Genomic DNA, 20,938 nt, shown 5'->3' with positions numbered 1-20,938 from the left:
TTTCCATGCTGGACATCTCTGACTCTAAGTGAGACAAAAAAACTGAAGTGTCAGAGTGGCAGTGTCTGCTACATTCTTAACTTATTTTCTTTTTTTAAAAAGCTTACTGGATACAATTTCATGTATATGGTATCACTTCATAAAATATTGTATCCACTTTGTTCAATTGGTTGCATTTCCATCTTAGGTTAGAAGGTTTTAGGTTTGAATCGAATATGTTGAAAGCACGCAATTTAGACTGATAACTGAAAACGATCCTTACTGATGCCATGCATTGACAGAACTGCTGGTGGCATACTAAACTGAGATTACATATGTCAGTAGTTCAGGCACACACTGAAATGTCCATGTGATCATTATGAATGGACAAGGATTTCTCCCAGCTTTCTGGCAATTTTCTGACTTTAGCCATGACTATACAAAAATAAAACTGATGGATCTAATTTGCTATTCCTGGAATCTTGAGGGACATTAAAAATGCTGATCTTTGACCAAAGAATAAATTCTGTTTTAAACAAATATTATGAAATATTTTGTTTCTTATGTTGTGATTAAAAAAAATTGAATGTTGCTAACTTTTATGAACCAATAAATGGCTCCTGCAACTGATTTAATTGTAAACATCAGTCATAACTGATGAATATCAGGTTGATACCTCTTGAAATCAGAATTTATAGCAACACATCTGTCTTGCATTATGTAATTACTGCAATGGATTAATGAAGCATGAACTGAATCATATCCATAACTAAAGTGAAATGTAATAACTGAAGCTTCATTCATGGAGACAATTTTTTCCCACTCTTTTTTTTTTTTCCGCACACTGACTAGTACTGCTCGATATTGCCCATCCATGGGAATCTCTCAAATACCGAATAACATTTGAGTACACAATAATTTATAGGAGTAAAAATACACAATTATAACACTGGTTCAAAACAATTGCATTAATAGCGACTTTAGCTTCCCTTGTATCTTTACTATGTATTTTCCGTAATGTATTTTGCAGCAATCTTACATGGGTCATGGAATCAAATATCTTTCCAAAACTTGTATATCTCACATAGGTACCCAAAATATTCTTTTAACAATACACTGATTTTCCCTTAAAAATGTAGTAAAAATGTGAATTAATAAGCATCTTCTGATCTGCTTGAATGTTCTAGAAATAAGTCATTGAGATCAGGTGGGACTTGAACCTCTGCCTCCAGGCCCAGGGTCATTGCCACTGGGCCATAAGACCCCTGGTTAATTACTTCTACAGTATAGGCAATTAAGTTGCTTTGTCTTATAGATTAACAATGTGTGCAATTTTGTAATGTGCAAACATAAACTTAAATAACTAGCTATTTCATGCTTTAGTGGTGATAGTTGAAGGATTAATGTTGTCAGGATACTAGAAGATGAAAACTGTTCCTCTTCAAACAAAGCCACAAGATCCTTCATAACCACCTGATTGTGAAGAGAGAACCTTGGTTTAATTTAAGTTAGCATTTCATTTGGAAGCCTGCACCTCCAATATTTCAGTGGTTTATCAATGCTATATATACTGAAATGTAATCCTAAATTATGCATTGGAAGTCAGGAAATGAATCTTCAACCTACAACCTTTGTTTTCAAAGATGAGTGCACTACGAACTGAATAAAGATCCCAATAATCAGACATGACCTACTAAAAATCCATTTGATATAAACATCGTCCATAACCTTCTTACCTTCAAATTGGACTATTCCAAAGTATTTCTGACTGGCCTCCCATCTCCTTCCACTACATTCAGCTTTTCCCAAACCTGCGCAAATTCTGCTCACATGAACCCTGTGTGCTGATCCAGTTGTTCAAATTCCATCATGGACTCATCCATCGACATCTTTGTAACTTTCTCTGGCCTGAAACCTAGCTGGGTACTTCTATGTTTCTATAATTCTTGCCTCTTCTGCCTTTACAACGCTTGCCCTACATGCAGGCACACATTTGACCGCCATTGGCAGTTGTGCCTTCGGCCAGTAGGCCTTATGTTTGCACAACTCCTTCTGCTTTAGACACATCTTTAAATTTCACTTGGTTGATGAAAGTGTCAGTCATCTATTTTATTTTCTGTTTTGGCTTTCTAACTTTTGTATGTGAATGCAGAAAGTACTTCTAACTTTTGGAACTCATTTTTAGGAAATAACTGGAAGCAAGCAGCTACAAGTTCAGATCAAACTGTAAGCCAAGTTGATTTATTTTCTTTGTAATTACTTAGTATCCTCATTTTTAAACAGTACTTTGAGAACAGTATAATTTTATTCCCCATGTGTTCTTTCAAGTTCTTTTTCAATCATGGATTGAATGTGAAAATTCATATCAGGTTTCTCTAATCAATTGAGTAATTATATTCTCAATAAAATATTCAATTTGATATCTCTAGGAATTTGGTCTGAAATTGTTTACTGGACAATATCATTAGATACACATCCATCTTTAACTACTAGCTATGATTTGGTGTTATGAACATCACAGTACAAGACATTTAAATAACTATAGTAAACATAAAGGAACATAATTCAACAGAATTTCAGATTAAAGAAGATAATGCAAAACTATTTGATAGTGAAATTCTGCACTAAAATAGCCATAGGAATACCAATATTAATTAATTGGGAAAAGGATAACCTAGATTCTTATGTATCACTTAATCTATTGCCAGTTGTGTGTGAACTTTTAGAATCAATAATTCAACCTAAAATGAGTGAGAATTTGAAAATTCATGCATTAATGAAGGGTGTCAGAATAGATTTGTTAAAGCAAATTTAGTTTAGCAAATTTGAAGGGTTTCTTTTGTAAAGGTGTCACAAGTGGTAAAATAAGGACCATCAATTTTCAATTTCTATCATGTTTGTAATCTCTAATCTTTGTGGGCTAAAATGATTTTTAAAAATGTAAGAAGCATAGATGTAAAATGGTTGTCGTGATCACTGACCACAGAATGAAACAAGTTCAGCAAACAAAATGAAATCAATAAATGTCTGAGTTGATATTCCTATTTTATGTAAAAACATAGAAACCAGTCAACTGAGGCAGGTGTCAAGAAATTTGCTCCTCTTTCAGTTTAGACTTGTCTGATTAGTTGTATCTAATGAATATGAAAAGTTGCCTGTAACCATCCAATTTGAAAGCCAATGAAGACAGGCTCAACAGTACACAAATCATATTTCAGTAGTTACCTGACAGAGCAGCAGAGAGAGAAAGAAAATAGATTAGTAACATCAGGGTCTGGAACACTTGCTTTTTCCTGGTTTCCTTCTCAACTGTTGAAAGCCAGCATCTGTGATTAAATTGGAGAAACATCTATTTACTTAGACCTCAAGGATATTACATGTTTTTGATATTTCTGAAGATGCCATGCATCTAAACAGCCATGGTCTCTTTTTTTTGTAAAAAAAAAACTTTATTCCTCTGTTTGTTTTATTATTTTTCTCAGAGTTAGGAAGTAATAAATACCTCCTTTTTAAAATTTATTCGAGGAAGCCTTGTAAATGGCACCTTAATTTTGACAACAACCATAGCTGTGTGGGAATAATAATTAAAACTCATTTTTGCAGCCAACTGAAAAGGAGGGAAGTCGAGAGTGTTGCTGGAAAAGCACAGCAGGTCAGGCAGCAACACACTCGACTCTGATCTCCAGCACCTGCACTCCTCACTTTCTCCTTCCTGAAAGAGGGGAGCCAATTTACCCCTCCTTGTTTGGTTGTAACAACCATGACAGTTGATAAAGATATGTGTTGCCAATGAATTTTTTGAAAGCAGACTTCTATCAAACTTAAAGTTACAAGGAAATGCAACAAGCTAAATAAGAAGTTGATTGATTGGAAACCGACCGTATGGATAATGGATGTAGTTTGGCTTGGGGAAGAGCTAGAGATAGTTAGTGCTGGGTTTACTTTTGTCCTCAGCATAAATAGATTTTTTTGCATAGGAAATACAACATTAATATTTGCTGATGATGCAACTGAAGTGGATTTAAAATTAATCAGCACAACACAAACTTTCGAGAAAGCATAGACAAATTAGAGGAAAGCATATCAAGTGATAGGTACAATTGTAAATTTGAGTGTGTAGTTGCAGGTTGTAGGTGGAAACAAATTTTGAGAGTATGGTAAGTTGAAGGATATGAAGGAACAGTAGATTCATATACATGATCTTCTTTCATACTTTCTAAGAATTAAGAGTATGGAACCATTGTAATATATCTGTCCAAACTCAGTTGTATTGCATACATTTTTGGGATCGCATCACAGAAAAGACATCAAAGGCATAACATACAGCATCGAATTATCAGGATGATATTCGGAATGAGAGACAGTGGTTTTAAAAAAATACTTGAGACTAAAGTCGTTTTCACTGAAGTAGAGTAAGTGGAGAGATAAAGTTTATTTTAAATTGTTGTTGTTTTAAATGGTAAATAGGTGATTTATTACTATCCAGATGTCAATTGAGTAATTCTGAACAATTAGTATATGGTTGTGTTATAACGTGAAATAAATTAGCAATATTAAGACTGTCTCACTGACATTATGTCACCGATATGATATTAACTTTATTCAGTCACTTGCAAGATTTGATAACCATAGAGTTGTGATCTAACTCTATTTATGTACTTACCAGAATAATTTAATAGATTGTTTAGGATGAGTTTGTTCCTTACCAGTTATTCTATTTCTTGAAACAATAACACTTTTGACCCATCCTTAGCTGTCTTTCTAAATTCTAATTGTCACAAATTAAATGAATTATTTATGAGTGATTATGGCATCACAAAGAATCACAGCACATCATTATGCTGTAAAAAATCCATCATTTTTGCATTATGCAGAATTTGTTTATTTTTGCCTGTGTTGTGCACAGATTTGAATAGGTTATACATCAATACAGTAACCCTTGTAAACAAATCTAATCTCTAGTGAATTGACTATCTTTCCCTGCCCAATAATTAGGTAACAAACTAAGACCCAAGGATTGTGACAAAAAATTCTCTACTGTCACCAACTGAAATGTATTACATTTGACTGTTGCTTCAAAAAAAGTGGTTTGATATATATTCTAAATGACTTCAGTGGCTAAAGCTCAATTAACTCATTTATTAAGATGCATAAGATAAATAAAAGTGTATAAATTATAAGCCACTTCTCTGCTCAACACCTTTTTTTAAAAAAAAAAACATTTTCCTTACGGTCTCTATCCTTAGACTTTTAATGGAGGTTAATTTCTCACATGGTGAAAAATGCTGCAGACTAGCTTAGTTTCCACTGGAAATAGTCGTCAGGTCATCCAAAACTGCAAACATACGAAATAGCAGAATTAGACCCCACAACCCCTCGTGTCTGGCGCTACCATTCAATAAAGCTGACCTATGTCTGTTTCAAATTCCACATTCCCACCCACCAATGATACCTTTTTTTTATTCTCTTGCCTCACAAGAATCTATCAACTCTGCCTTTAAAAAAAAAAGTTTGAGTCTGTCTCCATTTCTAGGGCAGAGAGTTCCAAAGTCTCATAATTCTCTGACAGAAGGAAAGAATTCTCATCTCCATTCTAAATGGTGCAGTTTCACTTTTCAGGACTCAACCACAAGGAAAAATATTCTTTTCCATATCCACCTTGTCAAGACCATTCAGGATCTTATATACCACTCCAGTCAGCCCTTACTCTTCTAAGCTCCATTGGAAACAAGTCCAGCTCAGGTCAGGCATCATATGTGGAGAAAGAAACAAGAGATAATATTTCATTCATTAACCTTTCACCAAAACTGGAAAGAAGTTGGAGGTTTAAGAGGTTTAAACTGGAAATAGAGAGTGGGAAGGTAAAGAGCAAAAGGGAAGATGTGTGATATGACAGATGATAGGAGAGATAAAATGAGTAAAGAGATGGCGGTGCAAAGCAAAAGGGGTGGAAGTAGAACAAATAAAGAACAAATAAAACATCTAGAGAAGCCGAAAGAATCCTTCATGGGCAGCTACCAAGGCTACCATCCTATAAACCAGAAAAACCAAGGTAAAAACAAGTGTTTGATGTCATCATCTGAAATTTTTGAATTTTCTGTTGAGTCTGAAAGGCTGTAAAGTGCAGAATTCAATGATGAGCTGCTGTCTCTTGATTTTCCATTGAATTTCATTGAATGTATAGATCAGAATGGGAGTACAGAGGAGAAATAAATGAATTGAAAGTTCAGGGTCATTCTTGGACAGTGAATGGGGATTCTGCAAAGCAGTCACACAATTTGCAATCACAATGTTGAGGGGACCATGTTGTGAGTAGTCGTTAAAGTACAGGAAGTTGAAAGAAGTACAAATAAGATGCAGATTCACCTGGAAGGAGGGTTTTGGGCCTTGGATATTGGGAAAGGATTGGACAAAATACCTGTTGCATCTTCTATGCTTGCATGTGAAGGTACAGAGGGAAGGGAATACTGTACTAGAGTGATAGATGAGTGGACAAAGAGTACTGCAAAGAAATGGGACAGACTTTGAACAGATTGACCATGATGCACTGTGAACCATCATCAGCAATAGAATCTGCAACCTCATGGCCCAGAATATACCCCACTCCACCATTACCATCAAGCCAGGGTATCAACTCAGGTTCAAGAATAGTGCAGGTGGATATGCCAGGAGCAGCACCAGACATACTTAAAATTAATGTCACTCTGGTGAAACTACAAATCAGGACTATTTGCATGCCAAATAGCAAAGCAGCAAGTAACAGACAGAGCCAAGTAATTGAAAAAGAGCCACAATGGATCAGACATAAACTCTGCAGATTTGCCATACCTAGTTGGGAACAGCATTTGACAGACAACTCACTGGAGGTCGATGTTCTATAAATGTCCATGTCTTCAACAATGGAGAAGCCAAACTCATCAATGTGGAAGGTAAGGCTGAGAAAAAAACATTCACAAGAATCTTCAGTGCCAAATAGATGACCTATTTTGGTCTCCTCCCAGATCCCAGCTTCACAGAAACCAGTTTTCAGCCCATTCGATTCACTTGAAGAGAAATAATTGGCGGTATTGGAAATTGCAAAGGCAATGCATCCTGACAGCATTCTAGCAACACAATTTATTGAAGACTTGCAAAACATAAGGATGAAGCATTCACAACAGTCTTCAGCCAGAAGTGCTGAGTGGATGATTCATCTTAGTATCCTCCAGAGGTCCCCAGCATCACAAATAGCAATCTTCAGCCAACTCAATTCACTCTGTGATCTCAAGAAATGGTTGGAGGCACTGTTTACTGCAAAGCCATGGGCCCTGACAATAAACTGATAATATCACTTAATACTTGTGCTCCAGAACTTTCTGAGCTCCTAGCGAGGCATTTCCACACAGTTACAACACTAGCATCGAACTGACCATATGTGAGTCCTGTAGAATAAAAGTAGGACAAATCTAAACCGGTCACTTACTGCCCTATCAGTTTACTTTCGATTGTCAGCAAAGAGATTGAAGTTGTTATAAGTAGTGACATCAACAGCACCTGCTCACTGTTACTCCATTTGAGTTTCACCAGGGAAACCCAGCTCTTGGTCCCATGATAGCCTTAGTTCAAATATATAAAAAGAGCTGAATTCAAGAGGTCAAGGTGACAGTAACAGTCCTTGATATCAAGATCATGTTTGACAATGTTTGACACCAATTTTGCCAGGATTCCTTGATGCCAATGAGAAACATGGAAACTTTCCATTGGTTAGAGTTATACCGAGCATATAGGAAGTTGATTGTCATTTTTGGAGGTCAGTCATCTCAGTTCTAAGACATCTCCCCAAGAGTTCATCAGAATTGTCTCCTTGGCCAAACATTTCCGCTGCTTTGTCAATGACCTTCCCGTCCATTTATAAGGTCAGAAATGGGAGTGTTTACTGATAATTGCACAATGTTCACTAACATTCACAACTCCGCAGATACTGAAGCAATTCATGTCCAAATGCAGCAAGACCTGGACAATATCCAGGTTTGGGCTGACAATGGCAAGTAATATTTGCAAGACGCAAATGCCTGACAATGACCTTTTCCAGCAATAGAGGATTTAACCATTGCTCCTTGACATTCAGTGGTCTTACCATCACTGTATCATACACTTTGAACATCTTGAGAGCTGCTATTGACTAGAAACAGAATTCAAGACTAGCCAACTAGGTACTGTGGTTACAAGAGTAGGTCAGAAGCTAGGAATCTGTAGCACATAACTCTCTTCCTGACTCTTCAAAGCCTGTCCACCATCTGCAAGGCATAAATGGACAGCAGCAGTTCAAGAAGGCAGCTCACCCCTACCCTTGCAAAGGTAACTTGGGATGGGCAACAATTGCTGAGCCAACCGGAGATGCCCACATCCCTTGAAAACATTTTAAAAAGTCCCTCCAGACTTCTGAAAGGCAAAGGGAGGGGAAAATATGTTGATGTTGTCATGCTGGAGATGGTGGAAATAATAGCATGAAAAATTGAATATGGGGTCTGCTGGGTTGGAAATTGAGAAAAAAAAAGGATCTTTATCATGATTCTGCGATTGAGAGGGGGCTAGGAAAGTAGTCAAATTAGAAGAACAGGAAATGCAGTGGACTTGGTTTCAACCACATGAGGGAACTGAGGGATGGGGTGAGGGAGGAAAAAAATCAGAGAAAGGAAGACCAACTGGAACAATCGCTATGTAAGGTTGTTCATCAGAACAAATGACTGGAAGATGGAGAATCTGTGAGAATTAAATAGAGTACTTAAGAATCCAAGGTGTGAGAAAGTGTAATTAACCTGGTTACGGATGTCAGTGGTGGAAGTGGGTACTGCAGATGTTGGAGATTAGAGTCCAGCTTAGAGTGGTGCTGGAAAAGCACAGCAGGTCAAGTAGCATCCGAGCAGCAGAAAAATCGACATTTTGGGCAAAAATCAATTTTCCTGCTCCTTGGATGCTGCCTGACCTGCTGTGCTTTTCCAGCACCATTCCAATCTTGACTCTATGGATGTCAGTGACCTAGACAGAATATTAGTCAACAACCATTTCTGGACAGAGGCGTCCAGAGAAGGAAGAGAAGCATTAAGAGATGGATCATTTGAATGTGCTGGAATAGTGGAAATCTAAAGCAATGTTATTGAAATTTTCTAGTTGAGGGACAGAGCAGGGAACAGTTTCTAATACAGTTATCGATGTACCAGACAAAGATACAAGGGAGGAACTTGATTAGGACTGAAGATAAGAACGTTCACACAAAAACATTGTTACTAGTAACCCGAGAAATTACTGAGCAGACCCTCTTCACAATGAAGATGTTCTTGCTCCAAAAAAGAGACATTATCGAAACATCTATTGAGAGTTTCACTAGCCTGGAGTTGATATTGTCCTTATTATTTAGAGGAAGTGAGTGGAACTAGAGGTTAATTTGATTAATGTGAGAACAAGTTCAGCCAAGCAGAGGAAGGTGAGACTGGATGGAGACTTTATTCAAGGAAGGAATTGACAGCTTTCAGACAAACCTTATGAGGATGAATATTTAAGAAGTTTGGTTGTTCACGGTTTAAAGTAAATATTGCACAAAATGTGACTTTAAGCTTTCAAATGCCCATCATTTTAATGCTCCACTCCACTCTTATATTTCTGTCTTCAGCTTTCTATACCATTTCAGTGAAACTCAACGTAGGCTTGAGGAACAGCACCTCTTTTGGAATGGAGAATTAAAGTGACAGGCAACTGGAAGTTCAATGTCACAAATATGCACTGTTTCATTTTTTGTCATAGATACACCTAATTGGCACTTAATCTCTCCTGTTCTGTGGCCAACCACAGATTCCCTTTTTGTTGTTATTCCTTTTCCCCTTACCCACCTTTACACTCTGTAACATCTCTAAACTTCCATTACTAATGAATGTAACTACCATAAAACATTAATGTTTTTTTGTTCTCAAAGATCACAGATGCTCTCAGTAGTCCCAGCATCCAAAGCATTTTGCTTTTGTGTAAGCTTGGCTTACACATTGTTAATCATCAAAATTAAAAGCAGAACTGGGAACATTAGAAATATTAGGAATTAAATTCTGATCATAGTAAGGAGACAGATTATTCTCAAAAGGTGTTTCATTAATGTCTCTTTTTTTGGAACAAAACATCTTCATTATGAAGAGGGTCTGCTCAGTAATTTCTCGGGTTACTGGTAACAAGATTGAGAGGGAGGAAGGCTGAGGCATGAATGCATAAGCTGATATTGTTATCTGGCTTAAAAATAAAAACAAGAAAAGGCTCTATCACCTCTAAAGTTGGTTTCAAAAATAGTATTTGTGGTGTCATTTTGAAAGAGAATTGTTGGCAAAGGCTCTACAACCCAAGAGATACATGTTCACCAGTATAATTATTCTTAATCAAAAAGTTCAGACATGGTACGACACAACTGCGAAACTTGGACCCAGATCTTTTTGGTGCTAAGATAGGGGCCAACAGCGTGGGTTCAGTTCCCGCACTGGTTGAGATGACCGTGAAGGACTCTCCCTCTCAACCTCTCCCCTCACCTGAGGCGTGGTGACCCTTATAGGTTAAACCCAATGAGAGCCCTGTGGTCTGGTAACTATAAGGACTTTACTTTTAGCGACACCCCCTCTACACTGTGAGACTTGTCATTATATAGCGGGTAAACATGTGCCTATTAAATGTGATTACCTGCCCGGACTTGGCTAAAAACTGTGGGTGCAACGGTGGACCGCCGACCTGCAGGTGCCGCTGGAGGCGGCGGGCCGGTCCCATGTCCCCCGAGGCGGGGAGGGGAGGGCGTGGTCGCAGTGACGGTGACGCCTTATTTAAGCGCCGCCAGTCGGGGTGGGAGGGAGGTGGGACTGTGCCGTTGTGGGCAGCGAGAGCGTGTAAGTAAGTGATTGAGTCGGTTTAAAAAGAGAAAAACTGTAGAACGGCAGAGTGGAGGAGGGTGGATAAAAAGAAGGTGGGGAGCGACCGGTTTTGGCCGTCACAATGAGCGGCGGGACGCCGTATATCGGCAGCAAGATCAGCCTCATCTCCAAGGCGCAGATCCGCTATGAGGGCATCTTGTACACCATCGACACGGACAACTCCACAGTGGCCCTGGCCAAGGGTGAGTACGGGCTCCTGGTGCCTTCGTATTGCGCCACCGAGGGGGCCTCTCTGTCTAACCCTTGATGTATTTATTTCCATTCCTTATTACTCGCTTGGACAAGCATGGCCTTATTGCTTTGCCCGTCTCGCCAGCTACCGATGGCGCCTTTTGTCCTATTTTTGCCATCCGTCAGCTGCATCGATGTTTTGTGCTTCCAACCCTCTTTGGGTACCCCTATACTTAATGTTTGGGGGAGGGGAGCGTCCGCTTGTTTTCGGAATTTACATTTGCCCTTTTCTCTACGGCACGGAAGGATTGTTGACTTCGCATTTTTTCCAGCTCTCCAGAGACACCTAGATTTGTTTATGGTACTTTGGATAATTTGAGGTTTTAAGTGTAGTCAGCTGGTTGAAATCAAAAGTGACCCGCCCCCGTCTTTGTGAGGAATCACGGGTTGGTGGTCGATAAAGTCGGAAAGGGCACACTTTTTTAAAAAAAATCCCAAATTGTTATGATAGCACCTGGAATACGTTTAAAGCTCCGATGCTACTTTCCCCCGAGAGATTTGGAGTATAAATTAGTATTTGATAGAGTGGCGATATCTAAAATAATTACAATATTAATTCTGTAATATTTCATTCTTACTGGAACACTTCTTGGCCACGTTAGGCAGCCTCCATCTCTTCCATCCAATGTTATCCACTAAAGATATTTGCAACGTTTTCAGTCATACCATAACCATGTCTTCTGCCTTCAATATTTCCCATGGCGTTTGATTTCTTCCCTACCTACCTACCTTTCTTTGACTCGTCCCCTTATTTTTCATCACCTTTTGTAACCCATGCCTTTCTAATTCCCTGCAAATTGTTTTACCTGATTTTTCTCTTTATGAATCTGATGAGCATTGAGCATTTTGTTTTTAATGTCATTTTCCTAAATCATCTAGGGAGCTGCAACTTTGCATCTGCTTCTCATTTTGTTTTGAATTGAAGTTTATTCTTGAACATCTCCCAATGCTTATCTGTTTTAATGAAATTCTTTTCCAGTCAATTTCTTGATTTGCTCCTTCATTTTATAATGACTATTCTAAATCTAACATATGAACACTACTTTCGTAGATGCTCTTTCTGTGAAATGTTGCACCTGCTTCATATCATTCCCCAGAACTAGATTTCCTGCTGATTCCTTGATTGTTGGGTTTGTAAAGGTTCAATTAAATTGAACTGTTATCTGAATGAAATTGCATGTTGCTAAAGTAGGGAAAGTTTGTTCCTACTTGAGTCTTGAGTTTCCTTTTTCTCTCCATTCCCAAATGGAAATTGCATGCAATTTTGGGATTTAGGGGTATTGTTCATGAGTTATAAATGTAGAAGTAATCTTTTCTAAGAATAGATTTCAGTATAGCTTAACCAGGTCGTAATTAATATACCAATTTTATTAGAGCTTGAAGACACTTAAGATATTTGATTAGCCCAAGGCTGTTGCAAACGTGGCTTATCTGTATTAGTTTTCCAGATCGAACCTTTTCACAAGTGCAAGGGTTAGTTTTGAAACATTTGACCTTTTTATTAAACATTGACTGTAGCTCTATCCAAAATAAATGGGTCAGCTTAAATGCTCTCCCATTGTCCAGTAAGTGCTACATGGTCTGCAGACTTTTACCTTAAAACTGCAACTGGATAATTGCACATTCTGTACATATTTGCAGAAATCAAAATAATTGACACTTGTATTGTTGCTAATCTACCAGAGCAATTAGCGTTTTAAAGTATTTTTGATTTGTGGTAGTGAGTGCTTACCAATTTGAATCCAATAGAATGTTAAGCTATCTCATCACTAGCTGATCTGAAAAGGTGGGTGAGTTTGGTAGATTGCTTCATGATTTAATATTTGTGTAAAAGAAGGTATTTCACTTTTTTGCTTTATCTGAAGTAATTTGACATGTATTTTCTGATTTAATTAAATCTTATTAACTAATTGGTTTTGCTGATTGACTGACTAATCTTTTCACCTGAAACACTCTGGATGTTTGGGGATTCAGTACCTTAAACAAGTTAATGTTTAGGAATGCCTTTCATTTCCCTCTTCAGAAAAGTATGGTTTTTCATGTAGGTTTTAAATTTAACTTTGAGTTATGTGGGATCATAGAATCTTTGTAGACCTGTCAAGAATGTACTAATCAGAGAATCTGTTCAAGGAAACACTGGACTTGCAGCAGAAAGAAAATGCAGTTTTAAGGTAATGTCAGGAAGAACTTGAGGATAGGTGTCTCAAATGAACCTGGTGGTTGCTCAGAATGCATTTCTGCCAGAAGGGTTTGATTCCTCCTTTCAAACAACTATGCACTTGACAATGCAGAGAATTGTTAATTGTTTTGTAAACTGAATTTGGTATCATTCCTTGAAGGTCCAGGGAGCAAAAGACTCCATTTTGATGTAATTTCCCCCCCCCCTTCATTTTTGATGGTTTACATTACCTGTAAAGAGCTTTGCTTGTCAGTATTTAATTGGTCCTTTTTTTATATAAAAGGAAGAAACCGTCATGTTTTTCGTGGGAAAGTTGTGATAGCATTTGAGGTTTTTAAAAGCAAATGATTTAGATGGTGTATTTAATGCCAGTGAAGCAATATGCATGTCCCTCAGACAATTTTACAGGAAAGGTGAAAGGCATCAAACCCCATTCTGTAAGCTGAATATTTTATTTTGAGTATCTTGCAAGACTAGTCATGAGTTTCACTTAAAGTTTCTCTGCTTATGAGCCAAAATAAACAATTAGCACAAGATAAGAGTTTGTGGAGTAGCAGGTACACTTTAAATTGGTTTTGAAGTCTGGCCTGGTGCTATTTTTTTTATGGAAGATTTTGTAGGCTGTAGCTAATCTTCAGATCTGACTGATATCTATTCACCCTATCCTTGTCCCTCATTTTATAAACCTAAGGTCTTTCTCCTAAGTTGGGGTGTCCAAAACCATGGTGCATAGGTTTAAGGTGAGAAGGGAAATACTTAAAAGTGATGGAACGGCAACGCTTTCATGCAGAAGGTGGTGTGTGTGGAATGAGCTGCCAGAGGAAGTGGTGAAGGCAGATACAATTACACCATTGAAAAGGCATTCGGATAAGTGTATGAACAGGAAGAGATTTAGACCGAATACTGGCAGATAGGACTAGGTTGCATTGGGTTGGGTTGTCTTGTCGGCTTGAGCAAGTTGGACCGAAGGGTCTGTTCCCGTGCTGATTATTGCAAAGGGATGATAAGGGAGCAGTGTACTTGTCAAATTGCCTTGCTGAATTGCATTTGAGATAAGTCTGACTTTGCAGGACTGTGATTGGCTTGAAGAAGTGTACTCACTACTGATATGATACTGATCACAGCTTTAGCGTTTTGAAGAAAAGCATTAAACTGCATGAAATCCTGAGCTTGCAGTCTCCTAGCTTTTCAGACTGGTCAGTCCTCCCCACATTGAATATAAATATTCTTGCCACAGAGATCACTAATTATTGGCGAGCACTTTTGCGTTGCTGCTGACTGCAAGCTTTGAGCCATTAAGCACATTAGTATTGTCTTGGAAATTGGAGTGCCTCGCTACATGTGACAAATTCAAGTGGTCAGTCTCTAGTTGTGAACTCGCGTGTTACAGGAAAGCATTGTACTATAACGCTAATTATACAATGTGTATACACTTGTGGTATGTGGCAATTTAACCACCTAATTATGTATATTTAAACTTTTTTTATTCTAAGCTTTGGCAAATCAAAAGATCTGGAAATGTGTTGCTGGAAAGGCGCAGCAGGTCAGGCAGCATCCAGGGTTCCCTGGATGCTGCCTGACCTGCTGTGTCTTTCCAGCAACACATTTCCAGCTCTGATCTCCAGCATCTGCAGACCTCACTTTCTCCGCAAATCAAAAGATCTCAATCTTATTGTAACCAGGCGTTAAACTTTAACCTTGTACAAAGATATTTGGATGTTGAAAAATGGCTAGTTGTGCAATTCACTTAATTTGACAGCTATTATCAGTTTAATTTGATTTAACGATAGCTTAAAACTTTAACTGGTATTCGTGAATCCATGAAATTTTGTTGGGTTTATCTGATGCAAGACATTTCATCTTTGTTTTGGCAGTAAGATCGTTTGGAACAGAAGATCGCCCTACCGACAGACCTGTCGCCCCAAGAGATGAAATCTATGAATATATCATCTTCCGTGGTAGTGATATCAAAGATATTACTGTCTGTGAACCTCCCAAACCACAGCCCCAAGATCCTGCAATAGTACAGGTGAATTACTGAAATTATTCAATAAGAAATCAAGCATTTTTGGGACACCTCTTAGCATCATTCCAGTCGCTAATGTCAGTAAACTGGGAAAATTTAAATGGGTTATTGTCGATCACTGTTTTAAAAAAAATTACTCTCCTTCCTTTAAGAAAACATTCCATCCCTTTTAAGATAGGTTGACATTCATTTCTTGAAATGGCACCTGAAAGACTTGCTTTCTCTCTTGTTTCAACTTCATCCACTGATATCTTGGGCTTTGGTCCACAGGCAATGATGTAACTGCCTCTTGACTTCCCTTTTGTTTTAAGCCTACAAACATCCAGTTTAGCTGTTTTGTTTTCATTGTGTAAAGTAACATTCTTTACTAGAATCATGTTTTGTGAAAACATTAGCCAGAATTTGAAATTTATGCAAGATCCTTTGGATGTAAAAGTAAATCAAACCTACTGGCACAAATATGCTGTGCTGAGCCCTCACCTACTTAGTTTTAGTTCAAAACTACAAATGGCAATTCTTTTTGGTAGAATAAAGATTGTGTCCATTCAAGTCTTTGTTTTGCCAATGTCTGTTTTTTTTTTTGTGAAAGTGTCTTGAGTTTTACAGTTAATTGTAGGGAAAAGCAATATGTTATCGGTCCCTGTAACAGTCTCAGTAATGACAGCATCTTCCTTCTAGTCTTCGTTGAGTGCTTCGTCAAACGCTTCATTTCAGCCTCCGACATCATACAGTCCATTCCGCAGTATGACTCCATATAACCAATTTGGAGGAGGATCTCTGGTTGGACAGCAATATGGCAGTTCTGTGGGTCTAGGTTAGTGTGCTTTCTTTCATTGCTGAGTAATGTATCTGATAATGGATTAACATTTTTACGTTGAATTGCTATTTTGGTTTAGAAGTTAATGAAGTTAACCATCTTTGAGCAGAATTGTGGAAGTATCAATTAGTGATAACCTGACGGATTTTACAATCTTTGCAACTAATGAGTAACTAGTAATTAAAACTTTAAATGTCTAAACAAGTTTAGATGTTGCAAACCAACTTAAGCAAACTGGTTCCAATAAATTTAAGATTTTGTCCCTATCAGTGTCAGTTTAGTGCTTTTTTTTTATTTTTAAAAAATAAGCACTGTACTAACTGCTGCAACATACATAGACTCCTTTTCAAACTGTCAGTGGAATTACTCAAGTCTTTAATTTTGAATTGCTTTCTAAAATACTCATGTCTAATTTTACTTAAGGGTATAACTTTGACATTTGATCAAGTTCATTCTGCCTTCATACATATTGAAAACATTGCACAAAATTGTAAATAGTTTAAACATTTTTTACCATTGAATTAGTGCAACTGTCCAATTCTGGGAGTGAATATTAGCTAATTTCAAATATATTGAAGCAGGATTTTTCATTACAAAACTTAACTACTGTAGTAAACTCAATTTCCAATTTAGTTTGTTTATTGGAGCCATTGAGGCCTGGCCCCTTTTAATCCTAAAACTACAAAGACCTAGTACTTTCTAAAGTTTTGGTAGCTTCAACTTAACCATTTGTCTACATCTATAGATTACATTGGGTCACACAATCTATGATTGGGTTTTTTTTAGAGACTGGGAAATGTTTGGTGTTGTGAAATTGAAGAATACAAGCTGAAGTAGTGCAAGTGCATTCAAGCTTCATTCCATGCAATAATGCTGCATCCGGTTTAGATGAGCAATTGGGATTCACTTTGCAATAGGGCAGCAAGTCCTTTGGAAGAACGCTTCATTATCTGGGAAAGCACCGACTCTTCGGGACGGCTGCAATGCATTGTCGACTTAACTATTCCTCAATGAAATGCAAGTTCCTGGCTGGATGTTCAACTGTTAACACGTTGATTCTGATGCATTTTTTGCTAATTGCATGCTTGCACTACTCTGATTTTGTCCTTGCATTTTCACAAAGTGGTGTATAATTGGTTATTCTGAAGAGTTTGTACAAATTTTGACAAATGTATATGAGGTTATTGTAAATTGTCTTTGTAGAATTTGCAGATACATAACTTCTCTTAACATTTAAAATTTGGCAGCATTGATCTTCTGGTTCCCTTTTCTTTCCTTCCTGAACTTTAACAGGATGTTCAACACCCACCCAAATCACAACTGTTTCTCACTCCTCCAGTACTGATAGTCCTCCCTCACCACAACCAGCCTTTACAGAGCTTGAAATACCACCTGAGCCAGCACCCTTGCAGAAAAGCCAACTGATTTCTCAGGGTAACGTCTGACTGTAGTGTGCTTAGGTTGTTTATCTGTTACTTCAATGCTAAGCAGTTGTCAACCTGTTTTAGTTTAAAATGTCTATGTGCAGCATGTGCTGGTTTGGAATTTTATTGTTGAAGCAACTTTATTTTAACTCACCATCTTTGAGCCATGCCATGATAAAACCTGCTAATGACCATACTTGCAGAATTCCAAAACAGCAGTTCAAATGGATCCTATTCATTCTAAGTTACACCTAAATTAATTGCAGCACATGGTTTTATGCATCCAAATGTGCAAACTTTCCAATAAAAATTGTTAAACAAATATTCAGTTTTGTTAAATTAAAGTTGATTTGCATGTCTTGTTTCTACTGTTTTGGAACCTTGTTGCTAATGTCTTTAGTTTGCTTTGTGAATTTCTTCCTCATTTATAAACCAGCACTAACATTTAAATGGCAAGCTTATAAGTGGTGAATGTGGACAAATGATTCCATTAAAATTTTTTAGTAACTTGAAATCCAAAACTCTCTTTGAAGATATTTATTGTAATCAAAGCTACTTAAATGTTTTGCAAAAAGTGGAATTTTACTGTATTAATTGCTTTGGGTTTGGCATGTATGGTGTGCCATCTTGCTAGCAACATGGTTGTAATTTCTCTGTACAGTAGGCTCCATGAGAAGAGAGAAAAAAAGTGGAAGCAGGCTATTGTAAATAACAACATAGGACGTTTGGCTCAAATCATCTAGTTTTGGTCTCAAGTTCCACTGTTTTCTAGCATTAGTATTTGAATTGTCTTTTTAAAATATCCTATATTAAATGTGAAGAAAGATTGACCCCTACAATAGCCACTTAGTTGCAAATTTCAGTTGGAAAATTTCTAGAATTCTTGAAGTATTTCTTCTGTATGTATGTACTTTCAGAAACTAAATGGTTTCCAATAATAGTGATAAGGGGCTGTAAGCTGGATATATTCTGGGTTGTAGATGTCCAAGGTGGTGTAATGTGGAATATGAACAGTTGCGTCAATGTGAAGAATTTGGGTTTGTTGAGGGTATCTGCTGAGGTGTTTGTGCTCAACATCTTGATCTGAGGCCTTCCAGTACACTTTGCAGTCCCAGATTACTGGTGCTGAACATGTATGTATCTGTTCCAGTTATCAACGGCCAACCTGGGAGATCTAATTTCTACAATTCATACCATAAAGCTGATGGAACATGCCCTTATCAATTTTTAGGCCAGTACAGACAGGGGTCCCTCAAGTTTACAATTTGTCATTATACCCGCAGAGCCATCAAAGCATCAACCAGTTGCCAAGACAGATTCTTGAAGCTTCCATTTGCCATATCCAGCTTATGTGACAACGAAATTGCACCTTGTTTCACATTTTGCTGGCAGTATTCATAATACCATTATCTTTTGACAGTCCCTTGTGCTAGTTATATTGAACCCAACATCCAGGGTGATTGCAGTGGGAAAAGTTATTCCTGTGTGTGTAGGACCTAATGCTTGTCCGGGACCTAGCTGTGAATGTAGAAAGCACCTACAACCTGTGTCACCTGGTAGTGCATGCCTGCATTGATCAGGCCATTGACATTGAAGGATGGCTTTTCTGTTTCAATTGCAGGTTTGTTACTTGGTGCTCTTGTGTTCTGTATGAGCACCTGTTCCTTTGTTAGGCAGCTGCAGGAGAATAATTGAAAGCTGTGTCCTTGATTATCGGCATTGGTGAGCTGGACCAGTCCACCATTCATCTGAGCACTTTCATTGTGCTTTAAGCAGATTTCTCCAAGATTGACTATGAAGAGGATGCTCTCTCTCACCACTTTGAGCACATGCAGTGCTACTGTCTTTACTGCCCCATGCTCAATTGCAAATGATGCAAAGCTTAGGTCTTATTACATTTGTTTATTTTTTCTATACCAAAGGTTTGCTCGGATGCTTAATCCCTCTGCAAAGTTAGAGGCCTGTCACCCAGCTGTTGCTTAGCATTTACCCTTCATTTAAGCACTTCTAGCATCGACCTCCCCTATCACACTCTGTGTTTTTTACTTATTGGCCTAAGTGTTTTTGAAGTGAAAGGTTTTTTTTTGCTTATCATTTTTGGGCCAGTTTATTCTGACTTCCACTTTTTGGCTGTAGATAAATATTGAGAGGTCACTCTGATTTCTGACCACAATTGGTCAAAGAAATTCTAATCAATCTGACATGGTCTTCCCAGTCCATCCCACAAATTAACCATGCTTTTAAAGGATTTTACAAGCATTTAAAATGAAACCTACACAAACTTTTTGTGCTAATCAAGCAATTTTATAGCTTCATCTTTGAAAGCTGTGGCTGTTCTGTTTGCTGTGACTAATTTTTATAAGTTTTAACTGAGGCGATGGTGAATTCTGATGAATGCTTCTTTGAAAATGATGCTGTGGCCTTGATTTTGTGACAAGTCCAAAAGTAGCTGTTCTAAAAGAATGTGATATCTTAACAAGTATTTTTGGATCCTCCATTTATTGTCAGATATTCCTAAGTAGGCACATTAATGAAGACCCCTGCTGTACTTTTCTAGCACCACTCTAATCTAGACTCTGGTTTCCAGCATCTGCAGTCCTTATTTTTACCCAGATTAAGGGAAGACCCTGTACCCAAGACAATAAGGTTAACGTTGGCTGCAATAGTTCATGCTGTGTTTGCAATTAGAATCTGTTTCAGAAGGATGTTATGACAACCAGGTCATCTAGAACCAGGGATTACAGTTTAAGGATACAGGGTGAGCAATGAAGGACTGAGCTGAGAGTGGTGTGTGTGTGGAGTTCTGTGTCATAGAATGTGTTTGAGGTCAAAACCTTGAATGCTTTCAAGGAGTTCTAGTTCTTCGGACTAGATGGTCCCTATGGTATAGGGAGAAAGGAAGAGGGCACTAACTTGGCTGATCAGCCATGATCAGGTTGAGCCTGCTCTGCCAATCAATGGGCCAAATACCCAATTCTCTTATTTGCCAATTGGATGTGGACAATGATGCCAAGAATACATTTATTGGTGATGCAGGAAAGTGGCTAGATGGTTTTTTTTTTAAATTGGAGATAACTTGCGTATTAGATCAGTGCTAGGAAATAAATTACTAGTCCATCTGGTATCCAAATCTGGCTTTAAATCAACATGGATTGCTTTGTTACCAGAGAAACTGACCACTGGGTCAAACATTGCATGTTCAGCATGGCCTTACTTGGGAGGAAAGATCTTAGTCTGGGGAGTGAGAATGGTTCTACTGTCTAGTTTTGTCCTCTATTTCTAAATATCTAGATATCTAAATCTGCTTTCTAGTTTAAATTGGGGCATTCAGCATTTGTTGTAGGA

At 37.9% G+C, this 20,938-nt stretch overlaps 1 protein-coding gene across 6 annotated transcripts in view; it reads left to right on the top strand.

The window, feature by feature from the left end:
* The window catches only part of lsm14b (LSM family member 14B), a 69,866-nt gene that overhangs the window by 30,794 nt on the left and 18,134 nt on the right, over positions 1-20,938 (top strand). For 2 of the 6 annotated variants that reach the window (XM_043710661.1, XM_043710660.1), the window contains 3 exons: positions 15,201-15,355; positions 16,031-16,166; positions 17,463-17,603. In XM_043710661.1, the coding sequence (XP_043566596.1) occupies positions 16,097-16,166; positions 17,463-17,603 (211 nt within the window). In that variant the 5' untranslated portion in view covers positions 15,201-15,355; positions 16,031-16,096. Of the gene's footprint in view, positions 1-10,823; positions 11,099-15,200; positions 15,356-16,030; positions 16,167-17,462; positions 17,604-20,938 lie in introns of those variants that run through there. The other 4 variants (XM_043710659.1, XM_043710658.1, XM_043710657.1 and 1 more) reach the window with 3 other exon arrangements.

The sequence above is a fragment of the Chiloscyllium plagiosum genome, chromosome 20, assembly GCF_004010195.1.
Source record: "Chiloscyllium plagiosum isolate BGI_BamShark_2017 chromosome 20, ASM401019v2, whole genome shotgun sequence".
Lineage (NCBI taxonomy): Eukaryota > Metazoa > Chordata > Chondrichthyes > Orectolobiformes > Hemiscylliidae > Chiloscyllium > Chiloscyllium plagiosum.
Note: the sequence above shows the minus strand (reverse complement) of the source record. Positions and strands in the feature narration are given on the sequence as shown.